General features: G+C 49.2%; 1 protein-coding gene across 5 annotated transcripts in view; it reads left to right on the top strand.

The window, feature by feature from the left end:
• The window catches only part of znf521 (zinc finger protein 521), a 313,369-nt gene that overhangs the window by 161,900 nt on the left and 129,614 nt on the right, over positions 1 to 21,855 (top strand). For 2 of the 5 annotated variants that reach the window (XM_078397995.1, XM_078397999.1), the window contains exons 4-5: positions 8,349 to 8,433; positions 18,404 to 18,475. In XM_078397995.1, coding sequence (XP_078254121.1) covers positions 8,349 to 8,433; positions 18,404 to 18,475 — 157 coding nt within the window. The remainder of the gene's footprint in view (positions 1 to 8,348; positions 8,434 to 18,403; positions 18,476 to 21,855) is intronic. The other 3 variants (XM_078397996.1, XM_078397998.1, XM_078397997.1) reach the window with 3 other exon arrangements.

Below are 21,855 nucleotides of genomic sequence, written 5' to 3'. Positions count from 1 at the left end.
ATGTGTGTGTGAGTGTGTGTGCGAGCATGTGTGTGCGAGCATGTGTGTGTGTGCAAGCATGTGTGTGTGAGCATGTGTGCGAGCATGTGTGTGTATGCGAGCATGTGTGCAAGCACGTGTGTGTATGCGAGCATGTGTGTGAGCATGTGTGTATGCAAGCATATGCACTTGTGTGTGTGTGTGTACGTGCCTTTGTCCCCTCCCCCACCGTCGGTGGATAGCGGGCAAGTTGCTGTGAAGGGAGGGTTGATTAGAGTTGGTAATGAAAGTGGGCAACGTCTTCATTAGAAATGTGCCACGTGGGGCCGTGGGGGAGAGCCAGGTAGCACCGTGCCAGCCCACGGCCAGATGGTGGAGAGTTCGATTTCCCCGGCTGCCTGTCAGTGAGCCGTGTCAACGCTGGATCCGGCCCCACACTCCCCGCGTACTCTCCCCGCGCACGCTCCCGTCCCAACGCCGGATACAGGTGCTCGGTGGGGAGGCCACATATCTATCTGCCGCTACACCAACCCCCACAGTCTGCCTTAACCTCACTCTCATAGTCACAGACACACACACACACACTCACATGGATACACTCACACACAGTCACAGTCACACACATGCAGAGACACACTCATGCACTCCCAGTGTCTCACACGTACAGACATTCACAGTCACACACAGTCACACAAATACACACACACAGACACAAATACTCACATATTCACACACAGTTACAAAAACACAGTAACACACACAGGCACACAAACACAAACACACACACAGTCACACAAACACATATTAACACACACACCCACACACAGACACTCACACTAAGTCACACACACTTACACAGATGCATACACAATCACACACACACATTCACAGCCACAGACAAGCACTCTCTCTCACACACAGTCACATATACTTTTGCCCACATAATCTCACGCACATTAATACACACAGATACATTGCTCACGCACTGACAACACACACTCACACCGGTTTCCTCCCACATTCAAAGACATGCAGGTTTGTAGATTAATTGGCCTCTGTAAATTGTCCCTAGTGTGTGTAGCATAGAACTAATGTACGGTGTGATCGCTGGCTGGCGTGCACTCGGTGGGCCGAAGGGCCTGTTTCTGCGCTCTATTTCCAAACTGAACAAATACACACACACCTCCCTTACTACCAACACACACACATACACACACAAACACACACACACAGACACATGCAGGCACACAGCACACAAACACACACGTACACACACACACACACACACACACGCATACAACACATACACGCATATACACACACGCACACACACAGCACACATACACACACACTAATACACACATGCACACACACACACACACCCATACACATACACACACCCATACACACACACACACTCATACGCACACACTCATACACATGCACACACACACTCACACACACACATACACACACACACACATACACACACATACACACACACACACACAAACACACACACACACACACACTCACACACACACACTCACACACACACACAAACATACACACACACACAAACATACACATGCACACACATACTCATATACACACACACACACACACACACACACACACACACACACACACACACCTAGAATCAGGTTAAGACAGTAGGCAGGGTCTCAGTCTGGTTTATTAAGGTCCCAAGGTCATTCACTCAACCAACAACGCAACCTATCATAAGATACAAGGAACTGCAGATGCGGGTTACAGAATAAAGCACAAAGTGCTGGAGTAACTCAGCGGGTCAGGCAGCGTCTCTGGAGAACATGGTCAGGTGACGATTCGGTCCCGACCCAAGCAAGGTCCCGACCCAAAACGTCACCTTTCCATTGTCTCCAGAGATGCTGCCTGACCCGCTGAGTTACTCCAGCACTTTGTGCCTTTTATATCACATGCCTTCAGAGAGATATTGACAGTGGATGCACTCCAGAGGAAACCTCCAAGGGAATTGCAGAAAATCTCCGACAATCCACAAATGGTTGAGAATGTCTGATGGCCGGACAAATGGGCAAGAAGGTGGTTAGAGTCTTGGAACACAGTGCCAGAGGGGAGCTGGAGGCAGCGATTCCTACAGCACTTAAGCATTTGGAGGAGGAGCTGAACCACTAAGGAAGAGCCCATAGGACAAGTCAATAGGATGTGTAGATAGAAACAAAAAGCTGGAGTAACCTGGGGGGGTCAGCCAACATGTCTGCAGAAAAGGAATGGGTGACGTTTCGGGACGAGAACCTTCTTTGTTTGGTTCTGAACCAGCATCTGCAGTAACTTCCTGCACAAATAGGTCATGTAGATGGTATTGGTTTATTATTGTCACATCATAGTCATTAAGCCACTTCAGCCCAATTTGCCCACACCAACCAACATGTCCCATCTACACTAGTCCCACCTGCCGGCGTTTGGCCCATATCCCTCTAAACATACCATCTCCATGTACCTCTCCAAATGTTTCTTAAACGTAGCGTTAGTACCTGCCTCAACTCCCTCCTCCGACAGCTCATTCCATACACCCACCGCCCTTTTGTAAAAATGTTACCCCTCGGGTTCCTATTAAATCTTTCCTCCCTTGCCTTAAATCTATGTCCTCTGGTTCCTGACTCCCCTACTCTGGGCAAGAGACTCGATCTATTCCTCTCATGATTTTGTACACCTCTATAAAATCAGCCCTCGTCCTCCTGCACTCCAAGGAATAGAGTCGTAGTCTGCTCAACCTCTCCCGAAAGCTCGAGCCCTGGCAACGTCCTCGTAAATCTTCTCTGCACCCTTTGCAGCTTGACAGCATTTTTCCTATAACACGGTGCCCAAAACTGAGCACAATACTGTAAATGTGGCCTCACCAACGTCTGGTATAATTGTAACATCACCTCCCAACTTCGATACACAAATCCTGTGGCTGGTGAAAGTCAATGTGCCAAAAAGCCACATGTACTGAGTGAGATACAGTGAAAAACGTTGAGTGTGTGTGCTATCCAGCCAAATCATGCCATACACGAGTTCAATCAAACCATGCACCAGTACAACAGGTAGTGCAAATAGCAGGGTGCAGAATGTAGTGTTACAGCGTTCTAGTGTGACAGTTGCAGAGAGAGTGCAGATTTTAAAAGGCGCAAGGTTCGCAGTGAGACAGGTTGGAAGATTGGAATTATATCCCAGCATATGGAAGGACCTTTCAGAAGCCTGATAACAGCAGGGAAGAAGCTCTTCCTGAATCTGGTGGTGCATGCTTTCAGGCTTTTGTATCTTCTGCCCGACAGGAGAGGGGAGAAGAGGGAATAGCCAGGGTGCGAGTGGTCCTTGATTATGTTGGCTGCTTACCCGAGGCACACTTCGATTTAGGGCAGAAACAAGTCGTAAGGGCGTCAAAGGTGACGGGGAGAAGGCAGGAGAATGAGGCTGAGAGGGAAAAATAGGATTAACCATGATTGAATGGCAGAGCAGACTCAAAAGAGTTTAGACATTAGAGAAACAGTGCGGAAACAGGCCCTTCACACCACACTAGTACACTAACACTATCCTACACACTAGAGACAAGTTGTAGGAACCAATTAATCTACAAACCTGTACTTTGGAGTGTGGAAGGAAACCAAATCACCCGGACAAAACACGCGGTCACGGGGAAAACGTGCAAACTCTGTACAGGCAGCATCATTGTCAGGACCGAACTTGGATCTCTGGTGCTGTAAGGCAGCAACTCTACCGCTGCTCCACTGTGCTGCTCGATGGGCCGAATGGTCTAATTCTGCTCCTCTGCCTTATGGTCATGGTTCGACACATTAATGTTGGAAAAATCAAGGCATGTGCTGTTCATGAGGAGATTGGGGCCGAATGGGATATCACCGTGATACAGCAAGATCAAAGGAGTCGAATGGCCTTGCCACAGCTTCTATCCCTTATGTTCTCAACAGTGTTTCAGCACTTCCTTCCTTCACAGTGTGTTCAAGCTCAGGAACCTGTATGTTTAGTTTCGTTTAGAGATACAGCGTGGAAACAGGCCCTTGGGCCCACCGAGTCCACATCGATTACTCGTTCACACTAGTTCCCAAAGTTGGGGGGGGTCCAGAACCAGGGGCCACAGTTTAAGAATAAGGGGTAGGCCATTTAGAACGGAGATGAGGAAAAACTTTTTCAGTCAGAGAGTTGTAAGTCTGTGGAATTCTCTGCCTCAGAAGGCAGTGGAGGCCAATTCTCTGAATGCATTCAAGAGAGAGCTAGATAGAGCTCTTAAGGATAGCGGAGTCAGAGGGTATGGGGAGAAGGCAGGAACGGGGTACTGATTGAGAATGATCAGCCATGATCACATTGAATGGTGGTGCTGGCTCGAAGGGCCGAATGGCCTACTCCTATTGGCCTATTGTCTTATTCACTCCCAACACACTAAGGGCAGTTTACAGAGGACTAATTAATCTACAAACCCGCACGTCTTTGGGATGTGGGAGGAAACCGGAGCACCCGGAGGAAACCCATGGGGTCACAGGGAGAATGTACAAGCTCCATACAGAGGTCAGGATCACCACAACATCTGGTGCTGTGAGGCAGCAACTCAACCCACTCCGCCACTGTGCCACCTCTTACTGTTATTGACACGCTCATTTCTCACGTGGTCACAAGAAGAACATGCAAACTCCTTACACACAAACGTGCACACACACACACACACACACACACACACACACACACACACACACACACACACACAGCACCCGAGGTCAGGATCGAACCCGGGTCTCTGGCACAATGAGGCCGCAGCTCTTCCAGAGCGGGGGTGGGGGGGTGGGGGGGAAGGTGGGTTGGAAGGAAGAGGTGAAATGGAATCTTTTTATTTAAAAATTCCGTCCGTCCGGCCAACTTTAAGCTGCTGGCGAAACCTTTACCGGCAAAGCTGATTAAATAAAGGTTGTGTGAGCGGCACAGAGAGTCCTCTGTGGGCCTTAAGGAGATTGCTGGCAGCGGGACAGGGGACTGTTTACACAGGTGGACGTGCTTTAAATGTCTCGCTGTTCGGCTTCCCTGTGGAGAGGGAGGAATACGCTGGTGTGCAGGTTGTCGGGGGAAGGAGAAGCACGACACCCCCGTGACTAGCCTCCAGTTTCAGAACCAGGCCGCTCAGGAATCAGACCTTACATTTTTAACGATTTTGAGGTGATGGGAAATGTTTGGGCGCGTGGTCTGGAATATTAATAAGCTCTCTGGGCTTAACAGAGTCACACAGCACGGAAACAGGCCCTTCGGCCCAACTCATCCATGCCGACCAAAATGCCCCATCTAATCTAATCCCATTTAGCCACTTTTGGCCCATGCTCCTTTACACTCTAGCATTTAGAGATACAGCGTGGAAACAGGCCCTTCGGCCCAACTCGTACATGCCAGGCAAGATGCCCCACCTAAAATAGTCCCAGTTGTGAATCTGCGGAATTCACGCAGAGAGTTGTGAATCAGTGGAATTCTCTGCCACAGAAGGCAGTGGAGGCCAATTCACTGGATGTTTTCAAGGGAGAGTTACAATAGACAATAGGTGCAGGAGGAGGCCATTCGGCCCTTCGAGCCAGCACCGCCATTCAATGTGATCATGGCTGATCATTCTCAATCAGTACCCCGTTCCTGCCTTCTCCCCATACCCCCTGACTCCGCTATCCTTAAGAGCTCTATCCAGCTCTCTCTTGAATGCATTCAGAGAATTGGCCTCCACTGCCTTCTGAGGCAGAGAATTCCACAGATTTAGCTCTGAGGGCTAACGGAATCAAGGGATCTGGGGAGAAAGCAGGAACAGGGTACTGATTCTGGATGATCAGCCATGTTCACATTGGATGGCGGTGCTGGCTTGAAGGGCCGAATGGCCTCCTCCTGCACCCATTTTCTATGTTTCTATATTCCTTTAGGCTTTTGAGATACAGCACTGAAAAAGGCCCTTCTGCCCAACTCGTCCATGCCAACCAAGATGCCCCATCTCCCTGTGGCCAGCCAGCCTCGAATCCAGGCATCATTCTGGTAAACCTCCAAAGCCTCCACATCCTTCCTGTAATGGGAAAACCAGAACTACATGCAATACGCCAATACTGAGGATTATATGGCTATTTGAGCAGATAACGACCTACTACTTTACTTTCCTACTTCTTCACCCTTCTGCCCCACCTCTACTCGCACCCACTCCTCCCCCACCTCTACTCGCACCCACTCCTCCCCCACCTCTACTCGCACCCACTCCTCCCCCACCTCTACTCGCACCCACTCCTCCCCCACCTCTACTCGCACCCACTCCTCCCCCACCTCTACTCGCACCCACTCCTCCCCCTTCCCCCTCCCCTTCCATCTACATTCCTTCCTCTGGCGTCCCAGTTCATGTTTCTTCTATCCTTATCTCACATGTACTTTAGTTTTAGTTTAGAGACAGAGCACAGAAACAGGCCCTTCGGCCCACCCAGTCCACACCGACCACCCCGTACATAGCATTATCCTACACACAGGGGGCCATTTACAATTTTACTGAAGCCAATAATAATAATAATAATGCATTACATTTATATAGCGCTTTTCTAAACACTCAAAGACGCTTTACAGGGTTTACTAAAACATAGAAAAAGAAAATAAATAGATAAATAAGTAAACGAGCAGAAAAGGAGAAAGAAGGTGAGGTGACGGTCAATGGTTGAAAGCAGTGCTGAACAGGTGAGACTTCAGTGATGTTTTGAATGTGGTGAGAGAGGAGGAGTCTCTGACGGTTTGGGGTAGTGAGTTCCAATAAACCTATGTACGTGTACATCTTTGAAGTGAGGGAGGAAACCGGAGCACCCAGAGAAAACCCACGTGGTCACGGGGAGAACGTACAAACTCCGCACAGACAGCACCCATGGGCAGGATTGAACCCGGGTCTCTGGCGCTGTGAGGTAACGGCTCTACCGCTGAGCCACTATGCTGGGTTACGAGTGTACGGGGTAATTGTTGGTTGGCGCGGACTCAGTGGGCCGAAGCGCCTGTTTCCACACTGTATCTCTAAACTAAACTAAACTAAAGAAACTAAACTGGAACTCCAGAAATACTGCCTGTCCCACTAAGTTACTCCAGGACTTTGTGTCTTTTTTTTAAACCAGGATCTGGATTTCCTCGTGAGTGGGAAGGAACTGCAGATGCTGGTTTACACCGAAGATGGACATGAAATCATATCATCATATCATATCATATATCTACAGCCGGAAACAGGCCTTTTCGGCCCTCCAAGTCCGTGCCGCCCAGTGATCCCCGTACATTAACACTATCCTACACCCACTAGGGACAATTTTTACATTTACCCAGCCAATTAACCTACATACCTGTACATCTTTGGAGTGTGGGAGGAAACCGAAGATCTCGGAGAAAACCCACGCAGGTCACGGGGAGAACGTACAAACTCCTTACAGTGCAGCACCCGTAGTCAGGATCGAACCTGAGTCTCCGGCGCTGCATTCGCTGTAAAGCAGCAACTCTACCGCTGCGCTACCGTGCCGCAGCTGGTCAGGCAGCATCTCTGGAGGAAAGGAATAGTTTTGTGCCGTTTTGTGTCGAGACCTTTCATCAGACTGAGAGTCAGGGGAGGGGGTCACTGGAGGTATGGGAAGGTACAGAACAAGGCAGAGCCTGCATCGATGACTCAGGTGGAGCCCACAATGGTCCATTGTTGGCTGGGAACGAGATGATAACGAAGGAATACAAACGGTGAAATTAGCAAGAGGACTAGGGTGCGGGAGGGATGGAGAGACGTATAAGATTATTAAGGGGTTGGACACGTTAGAGGCAGGAAACATGTTCCCAATGTTGGGGGAGTCCAGAACAAGCGGCCACAGTTTAAGAATAAGGGGAAGGCCATTTAGAACTGAGATGAGGAAAAACCTTTTCAGTCAGAGAGTTGTGAATCTGTGGAATTCTCTGCCTCAGAGGGCAGTGGAGGCCAATTCTCTGAATGCATTCAAGAGAGAGCTGGATAGAGCTCTTAAGGATAGCGGAGTCAGGGGGTATGGGGAGAAGGCAGGAACGGGGTACTGATTGAGAATGATCAGCCATGATCACATTGAATGGCGGTGCTGGCTCGAAGGGCCGAATGGCCTCCTCCTGCACCTATTGTCTATTGAGAGAGGGGGAATGCAAGGGTTACTTGATGTTAGAGAAATCCATTTTCATACTGCTGGGTTGAAGGCTGCCCATGCGAAATATGAGGAGCTGTATTTTCTGGTTTCTCCAGCCTTTGTTTGACATTTTGCTTTAGGTATTAAGGAATGTTTTTTTCCAGGTAAATTATCATTTCTCAATCTCTTTTACTTTTGCCTTTCTCACCCAAGAAGAAGACCTACCAGTGCATCAAGTGCCAGATGATCTTCCAGTGTGAATGGGACATACAAGTCCACGTGGCCAACCATATGTTGGGTGAGTGCTTCAACCTTCTAGCCCCGTGTAAACATATGTGCAAGCACGTGTGTACAAAGGTGGACAGGCACACAAGGACATGGATACATACATGAACCACTGCATGGCTCCACGCGTGGTCTGACCAGACCAGCACTGAATGCTCGGAATGGGCATTGCGGGCAGCAGGGCATGTTCGTGTAGAAACAAGGCACTCCAGATGCTGGTTTATACCAAGAGATGGACACAAAGTGCCAGAGTAACTCAGCGGGTCAGGCAGCATCTCTGGAGAAAAAGGACGGGTGACATTTCGGATCGGGACTAAGAAGGATCGGAATGTCTGAAGAAGGGTTCCCACTGTCACAACCAGTCTGAAGAAGGGTCTCGACCCGAGACGTCGCGCATCGTTTATCTCCAGAGACGCTGTCTGACCCGCTGAGTTACTCCAGCGTTTTGTGTTTATTTTTCCCTCACACGGAGCCTGGTTTATTCCGACCCTACCCACGGCCTAGTCAGTGTCGTGGTGGCGGTGGATCCTGGTCCTCCCACCTCACTGACCAGGTAGACAGCGGGAGGCTGGAGTAGACATCCAAGGGCCCACGCACGACCCGTCAGGGGGTGGTGCCTGAGTGTGGAGACACTTGTGTGCAAAGGCACGGACACACACATGAACAAAGTGCGTCGGACATGGACACAAGTGTGTTCAAAGACACAGACAGACACACAAAGACATGGACACATACATGAACAAAGTGCGTCGGACATGGACAAAGATGCAGACAGACACAGGCACATCCGTCAACAAAGTATATCAGACACACAAACACGTGTAGAATGGCACGGACTCAAACATGAACAAGCAGGTAAGTCGGACGTGCAAACACGAGTACAAAGGCACAACACACAAAGACACGGATCCGTAAGTGAACATACAAAATAAATCAGACACGCAACGCGTGCTTACAAAGACACGGACAGACAGACAAATACGCGGATACATAATTATATTCGCAAGCATGAGTGTACAAAGACAAACAGACACACAAAGACAAACAGACATACATGAACGTTCTGATAAATCAGACATGCAACACACATACAATGACACGAACAGAAACACACAGATGGGCACATACATGAACAACAAAGAATGAATCGGACACACAAACATACATACAAAAATAGTGCATTTGGAAACACAGCTGGTCAGGCAGCATCTGTGGAGAGAGAAACAGGTAACGTTTCACGTCAATGACCTCTCATAACTGGGGGAGTTTGGAGGTTAAACCTGCCCACTGTTGGCATCTGGAGTGAAAGAGTTCTGTTCCCCCATCGTTTCAATGGTTGAATGGTGCTTTGTTGCCACTTATGCGGTCCAATTGCACAGTGAAATTCTTTTCTTACCAGCAGTCCAGCAGAGTATTTCCATACCCAAGCACATATCCGATTACCAATGTGACAGAAATAGTCCACTGATCCCGCATGCACGAGGCGCCATGCTTTGGCGCCGTTTTCAAAGTCCAGTCCGTGCTCTAGTTGTTATGAGCGGTGCCCGGTCCAGGCGAGCCCCAGGCTGCTGTCGGGCCTCCGGCCCGCGCCTTCCTTGGACGTGTGGATCGAGCAGCGAACCCACGTCCCTCTCCTCGCCCGTCCACCTGAGTGCCTCGGGGGCACCTCCTGCAGCCCACCTCGAGGGCATGGTCGGCCGGACACTGGTCCCTCCCCCTCCCCCTCTCCTCTCCTATCGGCCTCGTTCCTCACCCGTCACGTCCGTCATCGTCGCCGGCTCCATCCTCCCGCTCTCTGGTCTCCTGTTTCTCCACACGATCCCTCCCCAACCTCTCACACAAAGCCTCATCACCTCTTCCACCGTTTAACCTCCTGCCCTTCCCTAAATCACACCTCCTTCCCTCTTTATGCTCCTCTCCTCTCCTCACCTGCTCAGGTCTACGGTCATTAATATAGAATACACAACAGTACGGCACGGCCACAGGCCCTTTGGCCCACAATGTCCGTGCTAAACACAGTGCCAAAATAAACATCTCCTCTGCCTGCAAGTGATCCATACCCCTCCATTCCCTGCATATCCGTGTGCCCGTCCAAGAGCCTCTTAAACACTACTATTGTGTCTGCCTCCACCACCACCCCTGGCAGTGCATTACAGGCACCCACCATTCTCTGTATAAAAACTACCTGGCCCGCACATCTCCTTTAAACTTTGTTTCTCTCACTAGCCAATGTCCTCTAGTATTTAATATTTCAATGGTTCAATTATTTTCACCTGGATAGAAATGTTCTGACTGTCTACCCTGTCATTCAAGAGAGAGCTGGATAGAGCTCTTAAGGATAGCGGAGTCAGGGGGTATGGGGAGAAGGCAGGAACGGGGTACTGATTGAGAATGATCAGCCATGATCACATTGAATGGCGGTGCTGGCTCGAAGGGCCGAATGGCCTCCTCCTGCACCTATTGTCTATTGTCTCTGCCTCTCATAATGTTCTATACTTCTATCAGGTCTCCCCTCAACCTCCAGAGAAAACAAACAAATATGAATAAATCCATATCTGTTCCCTTGAAAGCACACAGACCTGAAACGTTAATCATGATTCTCTCTCCTCGGAAGCTGCCTGTCCCGCTGGGTGTTATAAACCAGCAATTACAGGGTCCTTCTGTTTTAATTTTCGAAGCAGACTTCAGCTCATCCATGGCTTAAAGCAAGGGTGAGGGACTTTACGGGAGGAAATGTGGACAATAAATAATATATTGCCTCCCTGAGCTGATGGAGGGGAGAATGTACGTGCAATGCTTCAACATGTTTAATGTATCTGATGTGCATGGTGAGAAGGAATTGTCTGATTTATACGGTGGAGTAATTAACAAGGACACTGCAAACAGTTTAGAAAATTAGCCTGATTCCGTGGAAATTCATGACAACTGATCTTATTTTGGGGGGAGATGGTTTGCAATGTGGCTTATTGTGTACTGAGGGAACTGCACTCTGGGGGGGCGGGGCGTTAATGAGGGGGTGCCGCACTGTGGGGGGGGCAGTACTGAGGGGGTGCCGCACTGTGGGGGGGGGGCAGTACTGAGGGGGTGCCGCACTGTGGGGGGGGGCAGTACTGAGGGGGTGCCGCACTGTGGGGGGGGGCAGTACTGAGGGGGTGCCGCACTGTGGGGGGGTCAATGAGGGAGCGCCGCACTGTGGGTGGGGCGCGTTACTGAGGGGGTGCCGCACTGTGGGGGGGGGCAGTACTGAGGGGGTGCCGCACTGTGGGGGGGTCAATGAGGGAGTGCCGCAATGTGGGTGGGGCGCGTTACTGAGGGGGTGCCGCACTGTGGGGGGGTCGGTGAGGGAGTGGCGCACTGTGGGGGGGGCAGTACTGAGGGGGTGCCACACTGGGGGATGGGCAGTACTGAGGGGGTGCCGCACTGTAGGGGGGTCGGTGAGGGAGCGCCGCACTGTGGGTGGGGCGCGTTACTGAGGGAGCGCCGCACTGTGGGGGGGTCGGTGAGGGAGTGGCGCACTGTGGGTGGGGGGCGGTACTGAGGGAGCGCCGCACTGTGGGGAGTCGATGAGGGAGTGCCGCACTGTGGGGGGGGCAGTACTGAGGGAGCGCCGCACTGTGGGGGGGTCAATGAGGGAGCGCCGCACTGTGGGTGGGGAGGGGCTGTACTGAGGAGGCGCCGCCCTGTGGGTGGGGGCAGGGCCCTTTTTACAGCATTATGGGCCCCGGGCAAAGCAGTGTACTGGGGCCCCTACCGTTACTCTCCCCCACCCCCCTTTCCCTACCAGCCCCCCCCCCCCCCCCCCTGTCGTGCCGGCGAAAAGCACTAACCGAAAAGCACTTAGCGATGGACTTAGGGTGCTACATTGTTGCGAAAAGCGCTTACAGATCACTGTGAGAAGCACTTAGGGACCGAAAATGTTGCGAAAAAAGCACTTATTGAACCTACATTTTTAAAGTAGTATTTATTTATTGCAAGTCACTTAACATACACAGATCAGCATGGGGGGCGGTACTGAGGGAGCGCGCACTGTGGTGGGGTCGATGGTCGTTGAGGGAGTGCCGCACTGTGGGTGGGGGGCGGTACTGAGGGAGCGCCGCACTGTGGGAGAGGCGGTGAGGGAACGCCACACTGTGGGTGGGGGGCAGTATTGAGGGAGTGCCGCACGGGGGGTGAGGGGCAGTATTAAGGGAGCGCCGCACTGTGGGTGGGGGGCAGTATTGAGGGAGCGCCGCACTGTGGGTGGGGGGCAGTATTGAGGGAGCGCCGCGCTGTGGGGGGGGATGGAGGGGGGGTAGGAGGTACTGAGGGAGCGCCACACTGTGGGAAGATGTGTAAAGAGGGATCGCTGCACTCTCTTTAAGATGAGAGAATAAAGTCTTTCTACTCTCAGATGGTCACTGTGTACAGCTGGTAGCATTTCAAAATGTTCTGCAAGGTATTTTCCTCTGAAAACACTCCGACGTTGAAAACACTCAGATTCTGTTAGTTAATGATGTGGATATTGAAGACCAGGCCAACATTTACTGCTCTTTCCTAACTTCTCTGGAGAAGGTGGGTAGTCATCAAGAGTGTTTGCCATCTGCATTGGCAACGGAACAATGAAATTCTTACTTGCAGCACCCTAACAGGCCGTTGCGTTAACACAATAAATATATAATAATCAATTGTACAACAGATTAATAACAGTAATACAAGACCACCATAATAGTGCAAAACCGAACTCTGTAATGTAACCAAAGACCCAGTCCATAGAAGAATCACAGTTGCTGAGGTTAGTATTGTTTCAAGAACACTGATTGTTGTTGGGAAGAAGCTGTTCTTGAACCTGGAGATCACGATTCTCAGGCTCCTGTACATTTTGGGATGCCAAGGGGATAGTAAAAGCATTAAGGTCTATCCCGGTCATGGACTACTGTCTACCGATGCAACCGAGAGGGCGGTACAGTGGCTCAGCGGTAGAGTTGGCGCCAAAGCTGGGGAACTGCTGAGTTCTTCCAACAGTGGATTTAGCCGGGTTTAAGTGCGTCGAAACTGGATTCATCCCCAACGTTCACTCCCTTTAAAACCTGCGGCCACACCGCACACTGTGGGCTGCTTGACTGTGATTGGCACAGGGACGGCACGGTAGTGCAGCGGTAGAGTTGCTGAATTACAGCACCAGAGACCCGAGTTCGATCCTGACTACTGGTGCTGTCTGTATGGAGTTTGCACGTTCTCCCCGTGACCTGGATGAGTTTTCTCCGCGCGCTCCTGTTTAATTCCCACACTCCCAAAGACGTACAGGTTTGTAGGTTGTTTGGCTTCGATAAAATAGACCCTAACGTGCAGGACAGTGCTAGTGTAGGGGGTGATCGTAGGTCAGAGCGGACTTGGTGGGACGAAGGACCTGGTTCCATGCTGTATCTCTAAAGTCTAAAGTAAAAGTAATAAGTCTTTTTGCGGACTGGATAGCACGCAACATAACAGCTTTCCACTGTAACTTGGTTCAAGTGACAATAATAGACTAAGCTAAACTCCCTAAATTGTTTCTGCACTAAATTCAGGTGCCTGCTAACTATGTTTCATCAACTATGGTGTTTGGGTTAATGCAATTACCTCTGAAATATTCCCAATTGCAATCTTTGTCACATTATCCTTTACCATCTGAATGTCCAAGCCTCTCATTTGTTTCCATGTTATTAGCAACTTTAGCTGAGTCCTAATGATGATAATTATATGTAATCTATCGTTTTTAACTGGAAAATGGACTGTGCACAACTTGAAAGCAGCCCAGGGGGTTTTGGAGTCACCAAAGTAAAATCCCTCCCACAAACCTTCAAAACAATGCCTTTACAAAACAGTTGCACAAGACGTCGTTGAGGCCCCACGGAACACTGTGTTCAGTTTTGGTCACCCCACTGTAGGAAGGATGTCGTCAAGCTGGAAAGGAGAAAGCAGAATAAATTTACGGAGATGTTGCCAGGACTCGAGGGCCTGAGCTCCAGGGAGATGTTGGGCAGGCTGGGACTCCATTCCTAGAAGCGCAGGAGGATAAGGGGTGATCTTGTAGAGGAGTACAAAACCATGAGGGGAATAGATGGGGTGAAGGCATTATAAGAAAATAACTGCAGATGCTGGTACAAATCGATTTATTCACAAAATGCTGGAGTAACTCAGCAGGTCAGGCAGCATCTCGGGAGAGAAGGAATGGGTGACGTTTCGGGTCGAGACCCTTCTTCAGATGGGGTGAAGGCGCAGGGTAGGGGAATAAGGAACCAGAGGACATACAATAGGTTTAAGGTGAAGGGGTAAAGATTTAATAGGAACCTGACGGGCAACTTTTAGTCACAGAGGGTGGTGGGTAAATGGAAGCAGCTGCCAGAGAAGGTGATTGAGACAGGTACTATAACAACATTAAAAAGACATTGGAAAGGTTGAGAGGTTTATGGGCCAAACGGGGGCAGGTGAGACTAGATTAGATGGGGCATCTTGGACAGCATACACGAGTTAGGCCGAAAGGCCTGTTTCCACACTGTATGATTGCGGTGGTCAGACCTCAGCTAGAGTACTGCGTGCAGTTATGGCTACACGCTCAGGGAAGGATGTAAAGGTGTTGGAGAGGGTGCAGAGAAGATTCACCAGGATCTCGCCTGGGATGCAACGATTATGAGGAGGGGCTGGGTCTGTTTTCCCTGCTGTCCTGGAAGGTACGAAGAGATGTGACAATAGACAATCGGTGCAGGAGGAGGCCATTCGGCCCTTCGACCCAGCACCGCCATTCAATGTGATCATGGCTGATCATTCTCAATCAGTACCCCGTTCCTGCCTTCTCCCCATACCCCCTGACTCCGCTATCCTTAAGAGCTCTATCTAGCTCTCTCTTGAATGCATTCAGAGAATTTGCCTCCACTGCCTTCTGAGGCAGAGAATTCCACTGAATGTGACTGAGATATAGAACATTATGAGGGGTATAGACAAGGTAGACAGCAGGAAACCTTTCCCCACACCAGAAGTTGATAAAAAGCGCACTTTTATTTTTTACTTAGTTTTAGTTTTTTGTCACGTGTACCGAGGTACAGTGAAAAGCTTCTGTTGCATGCTAACTAACCAGCCAGCGGAAAGGCCACACGTGATTACAATTGAGCCTTTCGCAGTACACAGATGCAGGATAAAGGGAATAATGTTTAGTGCAAGATAAAGTCCAGTGAAGTCCGATCGAAGATAGTCCAACGGTCGCCAATGAAGTAGATAGTAGTTCAGGACTGCTCTCGAGTTGCGATAGGATGGTTCAGTTGCCTGACAACAGCTGGGTAGATACTGTCCCTGAAACTAGAGGTGAGCGTTTTCACACTTCTGCACCTTTTGCCCAATGGGAGAGGAGAGAAGAAGGAATGGCCAGGGTGCGACTTGTCCTTGATTATGCTCGTGGCCTTGCCGAGGCAGCATGAGGTGTAAATGAAGTCGATGGAAGGAAGGTTGGTTTTTGATGGTGTGGGCTGCGTCCACAAATTTGCTGCAACTGCTGGGTTGCATCACAGCTTGGTTTGGGAACAGCTCCGCTAAAGACCACAAGATATTGCAGAGAGTTGTGGAGGTAGCCCAGTCCACACGGACCAGACTACCCACCATCAACTGCATCTACACCACGCTGCCTCGCAAAAACACCACGCTGCCTCGCAAAAGCAGCCAACATAATCAAAGACTTGTCCCTTACTTCTTCTCCCCACTCTTCTCCGGCAGAAGGTACAGAAGCTTGAAAGCACGTGCCACCAGACTCAGGAGCAGCCTCTTCCCCTCTGTTATCAGACTTCTGAAGGGTCCCTCCATAAGCTAGGGTACTGTCCAATTCACCTCTACCCCGTTGTGGACATTGGACTCTGTCTGTGGAACAAATGAGCAACAATGCTGAGAACTATATTCTGCACTCTGTATCTTCCCTTTTGCTCCACCTATTGTACTTGAGTTTGACTTGATTGTATTATTTTATATCTGATCTGGTTAAAGCTTTAGGTGTATCTTGATACATGTAACAATAACTCACGTGACTCAACCTAAAACTATACTTGGGGTTAGGGGTAAGAGATTTAAAATGATCTTTACTCCCCCAGAGAATGGTGGGTACCTGGAACAGGCTATCACGTCAAGAATATTTAATTGCTATATGTACTGGACAACGGAACAATGAAATTCTCACTTGCAGCAGCATTACAGGCCCATTAATGCAATAACACATGGACATAATCAAAACAATCATAATCAATAATATATAGAATAGTATCTAGTGCATAGAGGTTGGGAGGTCATGTTGCAAATATATTAAGACAATGATGAGGCCGCATTTAGAGTAATTCTGGGCACCGCGTTATAGGAAGGATGTTGTCAAGTTGGAAAGGGTGCAGAGAAGATTTGCGAGGATGTTGTCAGGACTCGAGGGCCTGAGCTAGAGGGATAGCTTCAGAAGACTGGGACTCTATTCCTAGATCAGACTAGATCAGGTAGACCACAGAGCCTTTTGCCCAGAGTAGTGGAATCGAGAACCAAAGGACATAGGTGCAAGGTGAAGGGTGAATGATTTAATAGGAGTCTGAGGAGTAATTCTTTAACACAAAGGGTGGTGGGTGTATGGAACGAGCTGCCAGAGGATGTAGTTGAGGCAAGGGTTATTACAACATTTAAGAAACAATTAGACAGGTACATGGACGGGACAGGTTTAGAGGAATATGGGCCAAATGCAGGCAGATGAGACTAGTGTAGATGGGACGTGTTGGTCGGTGTGGGCAAGTTGGGCCAAAGGGCCGGTTTCTGCACTGTATGACTCTATGACTCCATCTAAAAAACTCAAGAAATAACTTGTTGGAAGAGAGGAGGGGCAGGCCAATGTGTGGCAGGTAATAGGTAAACGTAGGCAGAGGGGGGTGTCGATAGACAGATGGTTGGTCAAAGGCCAGAGATAAAAAATCATTACTTGCAGCAGTTTAACAGGCCTGTAAACACAACAGCACAATTTAAAAATGCATTTTTTAATAATGACAGCACTAATGTAAAAGAACCAAAGACAGTCCTTAGTTCATAGTTGAGGTTGGTGTTTTAGTTTTAGTTTAGAGATACAGCGCAGAAACAGGCCCATTGGCCCATCGAGTCCGTGCCGACCAGCGACCTTGCATACTAACACCATCCAACACACTAGGGACAATTGACAATTTTACCAAAGCCAATTAGCCTACAAACCCGCATGTAGTGTTGAAGAGCCCGATGGTGGTTGAGAAGAAGCTGTTCTTATCAATAATCAATGATATGATAATCAGTAATACTCGGTAACCATTTTAGTGCAATAATGTAGTCCGTAGTACAACCAAACACACAGTCCATAGAAGATCATAGTTAATGAGGTCAGTGTTGTGCAGTGTTCAAGAGCATGATGGTTGCTGAGAGGAAGCTGTTGCTGAACTTGGCAGTCACGGTTCTCAGGCTCCTGTACCTTCTTCCCGACACTAGAAAGCAGAGACGTGTCAGGACAAATGTTTCAAGCATAGAGGGCTGCAGGCCAAGTGTGCCAGAAAATGGAACCAACACAATAGGCTGTTTGCTGTCTTTTCTGGCACTCCGGCGCAGTGGCAGAGTTGCTCCCTCACAGCGCCAGAGACCCGGGTTTGATCCTGAGTACAGGTGCAGTTTGTACGTTCTCCCCGTGACCTGCGTGGGCTTTCTCCAGGTGCTCCGGTTTCCTCCCACACTCCAAAAACGTGCAGGTTTGTAGGTTGCTTGGTTTCAGTGAGAACTGTAAATTGTCCCTGGTGTGTAGGATAGTGCTAGTGTACTGGGGCGATCGCTAGTCGGCGCGGACTCAGTGGGCCGAAGGGCCTGTTTCCGCACTGTATCTCTAAAAAAAAACTAAAACTAAACACAGATGGGTGCCCACGGGTCGGCGTGGATGTGTTGGGCCGAAGGGCCTGTTTCCATGCTGTCTGACTCTATGACTCTAATTCTGTCTGTGCTAACTTTAGGAGGGGAAAGGCCAAGATTGGTTCTACAGCGTGGGATGGAAGGGGAAACACGCAGTCCGAGACCATACAAAGGTAGATTTCTCTCCATCTGTCTCTCTAGTTATCTGTCTATCTATTGGGCTGTCTCCTCTTTCTATGCATCTACCTGTCTTTGCTCTTATAACTTTGTTTAACGGATGTAGGAGTTGTACATTGTTGCACTCACAAACAAAGGACAGGCTTAGCAAAGGTGGAGTAAACCCACAAAGTAGTGTAGTTTGGTTTCGTTTAGAGGTACCGTGCGGAAACAGGCCCTTCGGCCCACCGGGTCCGCACTGACCAGCGATCCTCGCACACTAACACTCTCCTACACACACTAGGGACAATTTTTACATTGATACCAAGCCAATTAACCCACAAACCTGTACCTCTTTGGAGTGTGGGAGGAAACCGATGATCTTGGAGAAAACCCACGCAGGTCACGGGGAAAATGTACAAACTCCGTACAGACAAGCACCAGGAATCAGGATGGCACCCGGGTCTCTGGCGCTGTGAGGTATCAGAGCATAGTTCGAGTTACAAATGCTGATGTTGGAGTAGAGGTTTCAAAGAGTGGAGCGATTGCAATGAATGATTGCAGATCCACTTCTGGGACCAGCACGCAGAGAGTCACCTGGCTGTGGCAGCGTCCTGAGCAATAATAGTCATTCAGCATGGAAACAGGGCCCCACAGAGTCCATGCCGACCACCAATCACCCATTTACACATCCCATTTCATTCTCCCCTCAGTCCCATCACCTCCCCCCAAAATTTTGCCCACACACGCCAGCATTAGCAAACACATTTGTGGGGTTTTGTATGAGAAAGAGTTATAAAATTGCGGGTGCCAGGGGTTATGGGGAGAAGGCAGGAGAATAGGGTTGAGAGGGAAAGATAGATCAGCCATGATTGAATGGCGGAGTAAACTTGATGAAAATTTCGAGTGGCAGAGATAGGATAATAGTCTTTTTTTCCAGGGTTGAGGCCTTTAATAGGGCATTGGTTTAAGGTGAGACGGGGAAGAAGTGAATAAAATCACGTGGGGTGTCACAGGTAGAAAGGGTGGTCAAGAAGGCTTTTGGTACATTGACCTTCATCGGTCAGGATATTGAGTATAGGAAAAAATTCTCAAAGTGCTGGAGTAACTCTTCTCCCCTCTCCCTTCGGGCAAAAGGCATAGAAGTGTAAAAACACACCAGCAGATTCAAGGACAGTTTCTTCCCAGGTGTTATCAGGCAACTGAACCATTCTATCCACAACCAGAGAGCGGTCCTGAGCTGCCATCTACCTCATTGGAGACCCTCGGACTATCTTTGATGGAACTTTACTGACTTTATCCTGCACTAAACGTTATTCCCTTATCATGTATCTGGACACTGCGAATGGCTCGATTATGATCATGTACAGTCTTTCCACTGACTGGTTAGCACGCAACAAAAGCTTTTCACTGCACCTCGGTACACGTGACAATAAACTAAACTGAACTAACTCAACGGGACAGGCAACGACTCAGGAGAACATGGAGGGGTGATGGTTTGGTCCTTTGGGCAGCACAATGACACAGCAGTAGAGTTGCTGCTTTACAGTGCCCGAGATGCAGGACTGGTGCTGTCTGTACGGAGTTTGTACCTTCTCCCTGTGACTGCGTGGGTTTTCTCCGGGTGCTCCGGTTTCCTCCCACGTTCCAAAGACGTACAGGTTTGTAGGTTCATTGTCTTCTGTAAATTGTAAACTGTCCCTAATGTGTAGAGTGGTGTTGTTGCACGGAGTGATCGCTGGTCGATGCCAACTCGATGGGCCGAAGGGCCTGTTTCCACGCTGTATCTCCATAGGCTAAACATCACCTATCTATGTTCTCCAGAGATACTACCTTATCCGTTGAGTTACTCCAGCACTTTCTGACTTTTTTTCTTAAACCAGCATCTGCAGTTCCTTGTGTCTATTTTGAGTACACACGTTCAGATGTTATGTTACAGTTGTACAAGAGGTTGGTGAGGCGGCATTTGGAGTATTATGCTCAGTTCTGTTCCCCTTCTATAGGAAGGATGTCATTGAGCTGAGAAGAGTGCAGAGAAGATGTTGCTGGGACTCGAGGGCCTGAGCTTTAAGGAGAGGTTGGGCAGGCTAGGACTTTATTCTTTGGAGTGCAGGAGGCTAAGGGGTAATCTTAATAGAGATATACAAAATTATGGGAGGAATAGATTGGGTAGACGATCGGAGTCTCTTGCCCAGCGTAGGGGAATCGACTACCAGGGGACATGGATTTAAGGTGAGGTGGGTGGAAATTTAATGGGAACCTGAGGGGTTACATTTTTAGAAAATGTACTTTGGGTTTTCAACAAGCTGTTGGAGGAGGCAGTTGAGGCAGTTACTATCGCAACGTTTAAGAAACATTTAGACAGGTACATGGATAGGGTAGGCTTTGAGGGATTTAGACAGGTACATGGATAGGGTAGGCTTTGAGGGATATGGGGCAAACGCAGGCAGGTGGGACTAGCGTAGATGGGCCATGTTGGTTGGTGTGGGCAAGTTGGACTCTGAAGATGGTCTCCAGAGGGGCTCCCTGCCCCGTTGAGTTACTGCAGCACTTTGTGTCTGACCCTGATCAGAAACATCGTCTGTCCATTTTACCGCCACAGACTGACCCGCTGAGTCCCTCCAGCACTTTGTGTTTTGCTCAGGATTGCAGCATCTGATGAAGGGATTAAAAGTACCATTAGCAAATTTGCAGATGATACAAAGCTGGGTGGTAGTGTGAACTGTGAGGAAGATGCTATGAGGTTGCAGGGTGACTTGGACAGGTTGTGTGAGTGGGCGGATGCATGGCAGATGCAGTTTAATGTGGATAAGTGTGAGGTTATCCACTTTGGTGGTAAGAATAGGAAGGCAGAGTATTATCTGAATGGTGTCAAGTTAGGAAAAGGGGACGTACAACGAGATCTGGGTGTCCTAGTGCATCAGTCACTGAAAGGAAGCATGCAGGTACAGCAGGCAGTGAAGAAAGCCAATGGAATGTTGGCCTTCATAACAAGAGAAGTTGAGTATAGGAGCAAAGAGGTCCTTCTGCAGTTGTACAGGGCTCTAGTGAGACCGCACCTGGAGTACTATGTGCAGTTTTGGTCTCCAAATTTGAGGAAGGATATTCTTGCTATTGAGGGCGTGCAGCGTAGGTTTACTAGGTTAATTCCCGGAATGGCGGGACTGTCATATGTTGAAAGACTGGAGCGACTAGGTTTGTATACACTGGAATTTAGAAGGATGAGAGGAGATCTTATCGAAACGTATAAGATTATTAAGGGGTTGGACACGTTAGAGGCAGGAAACATGTTCCCAATGTTGGGGGAGTCCAGAACAAGGGGCCACAGTTTAAGAATAAGGGGTAGGCCATTTAGAACAGAGATGAGGAAAAACTTTTTCAGTCAGAGAGTTGTGAA

Source organism: Rhinoraja longicauda, chromosome 4 (genome assembly GCF_053455715.1).
Source record: "Rhinoraja longicauda isolate Sanriku21f chromosome 4, sRhiLon1.1, whole genome shotgun sequence".
Classification (NCBI taxonomy): Eukaryota; Metazoa; Chordata; class Chondrichthyes; order Rajiformes; family Arhynchobatidae; genus Rhinoraja; species Rhinoraja longicauda.
Note: the sequence above shows the minus strand (reverse complement) of the source record. Positions and strands in the feature narration are given on the sequence as shown.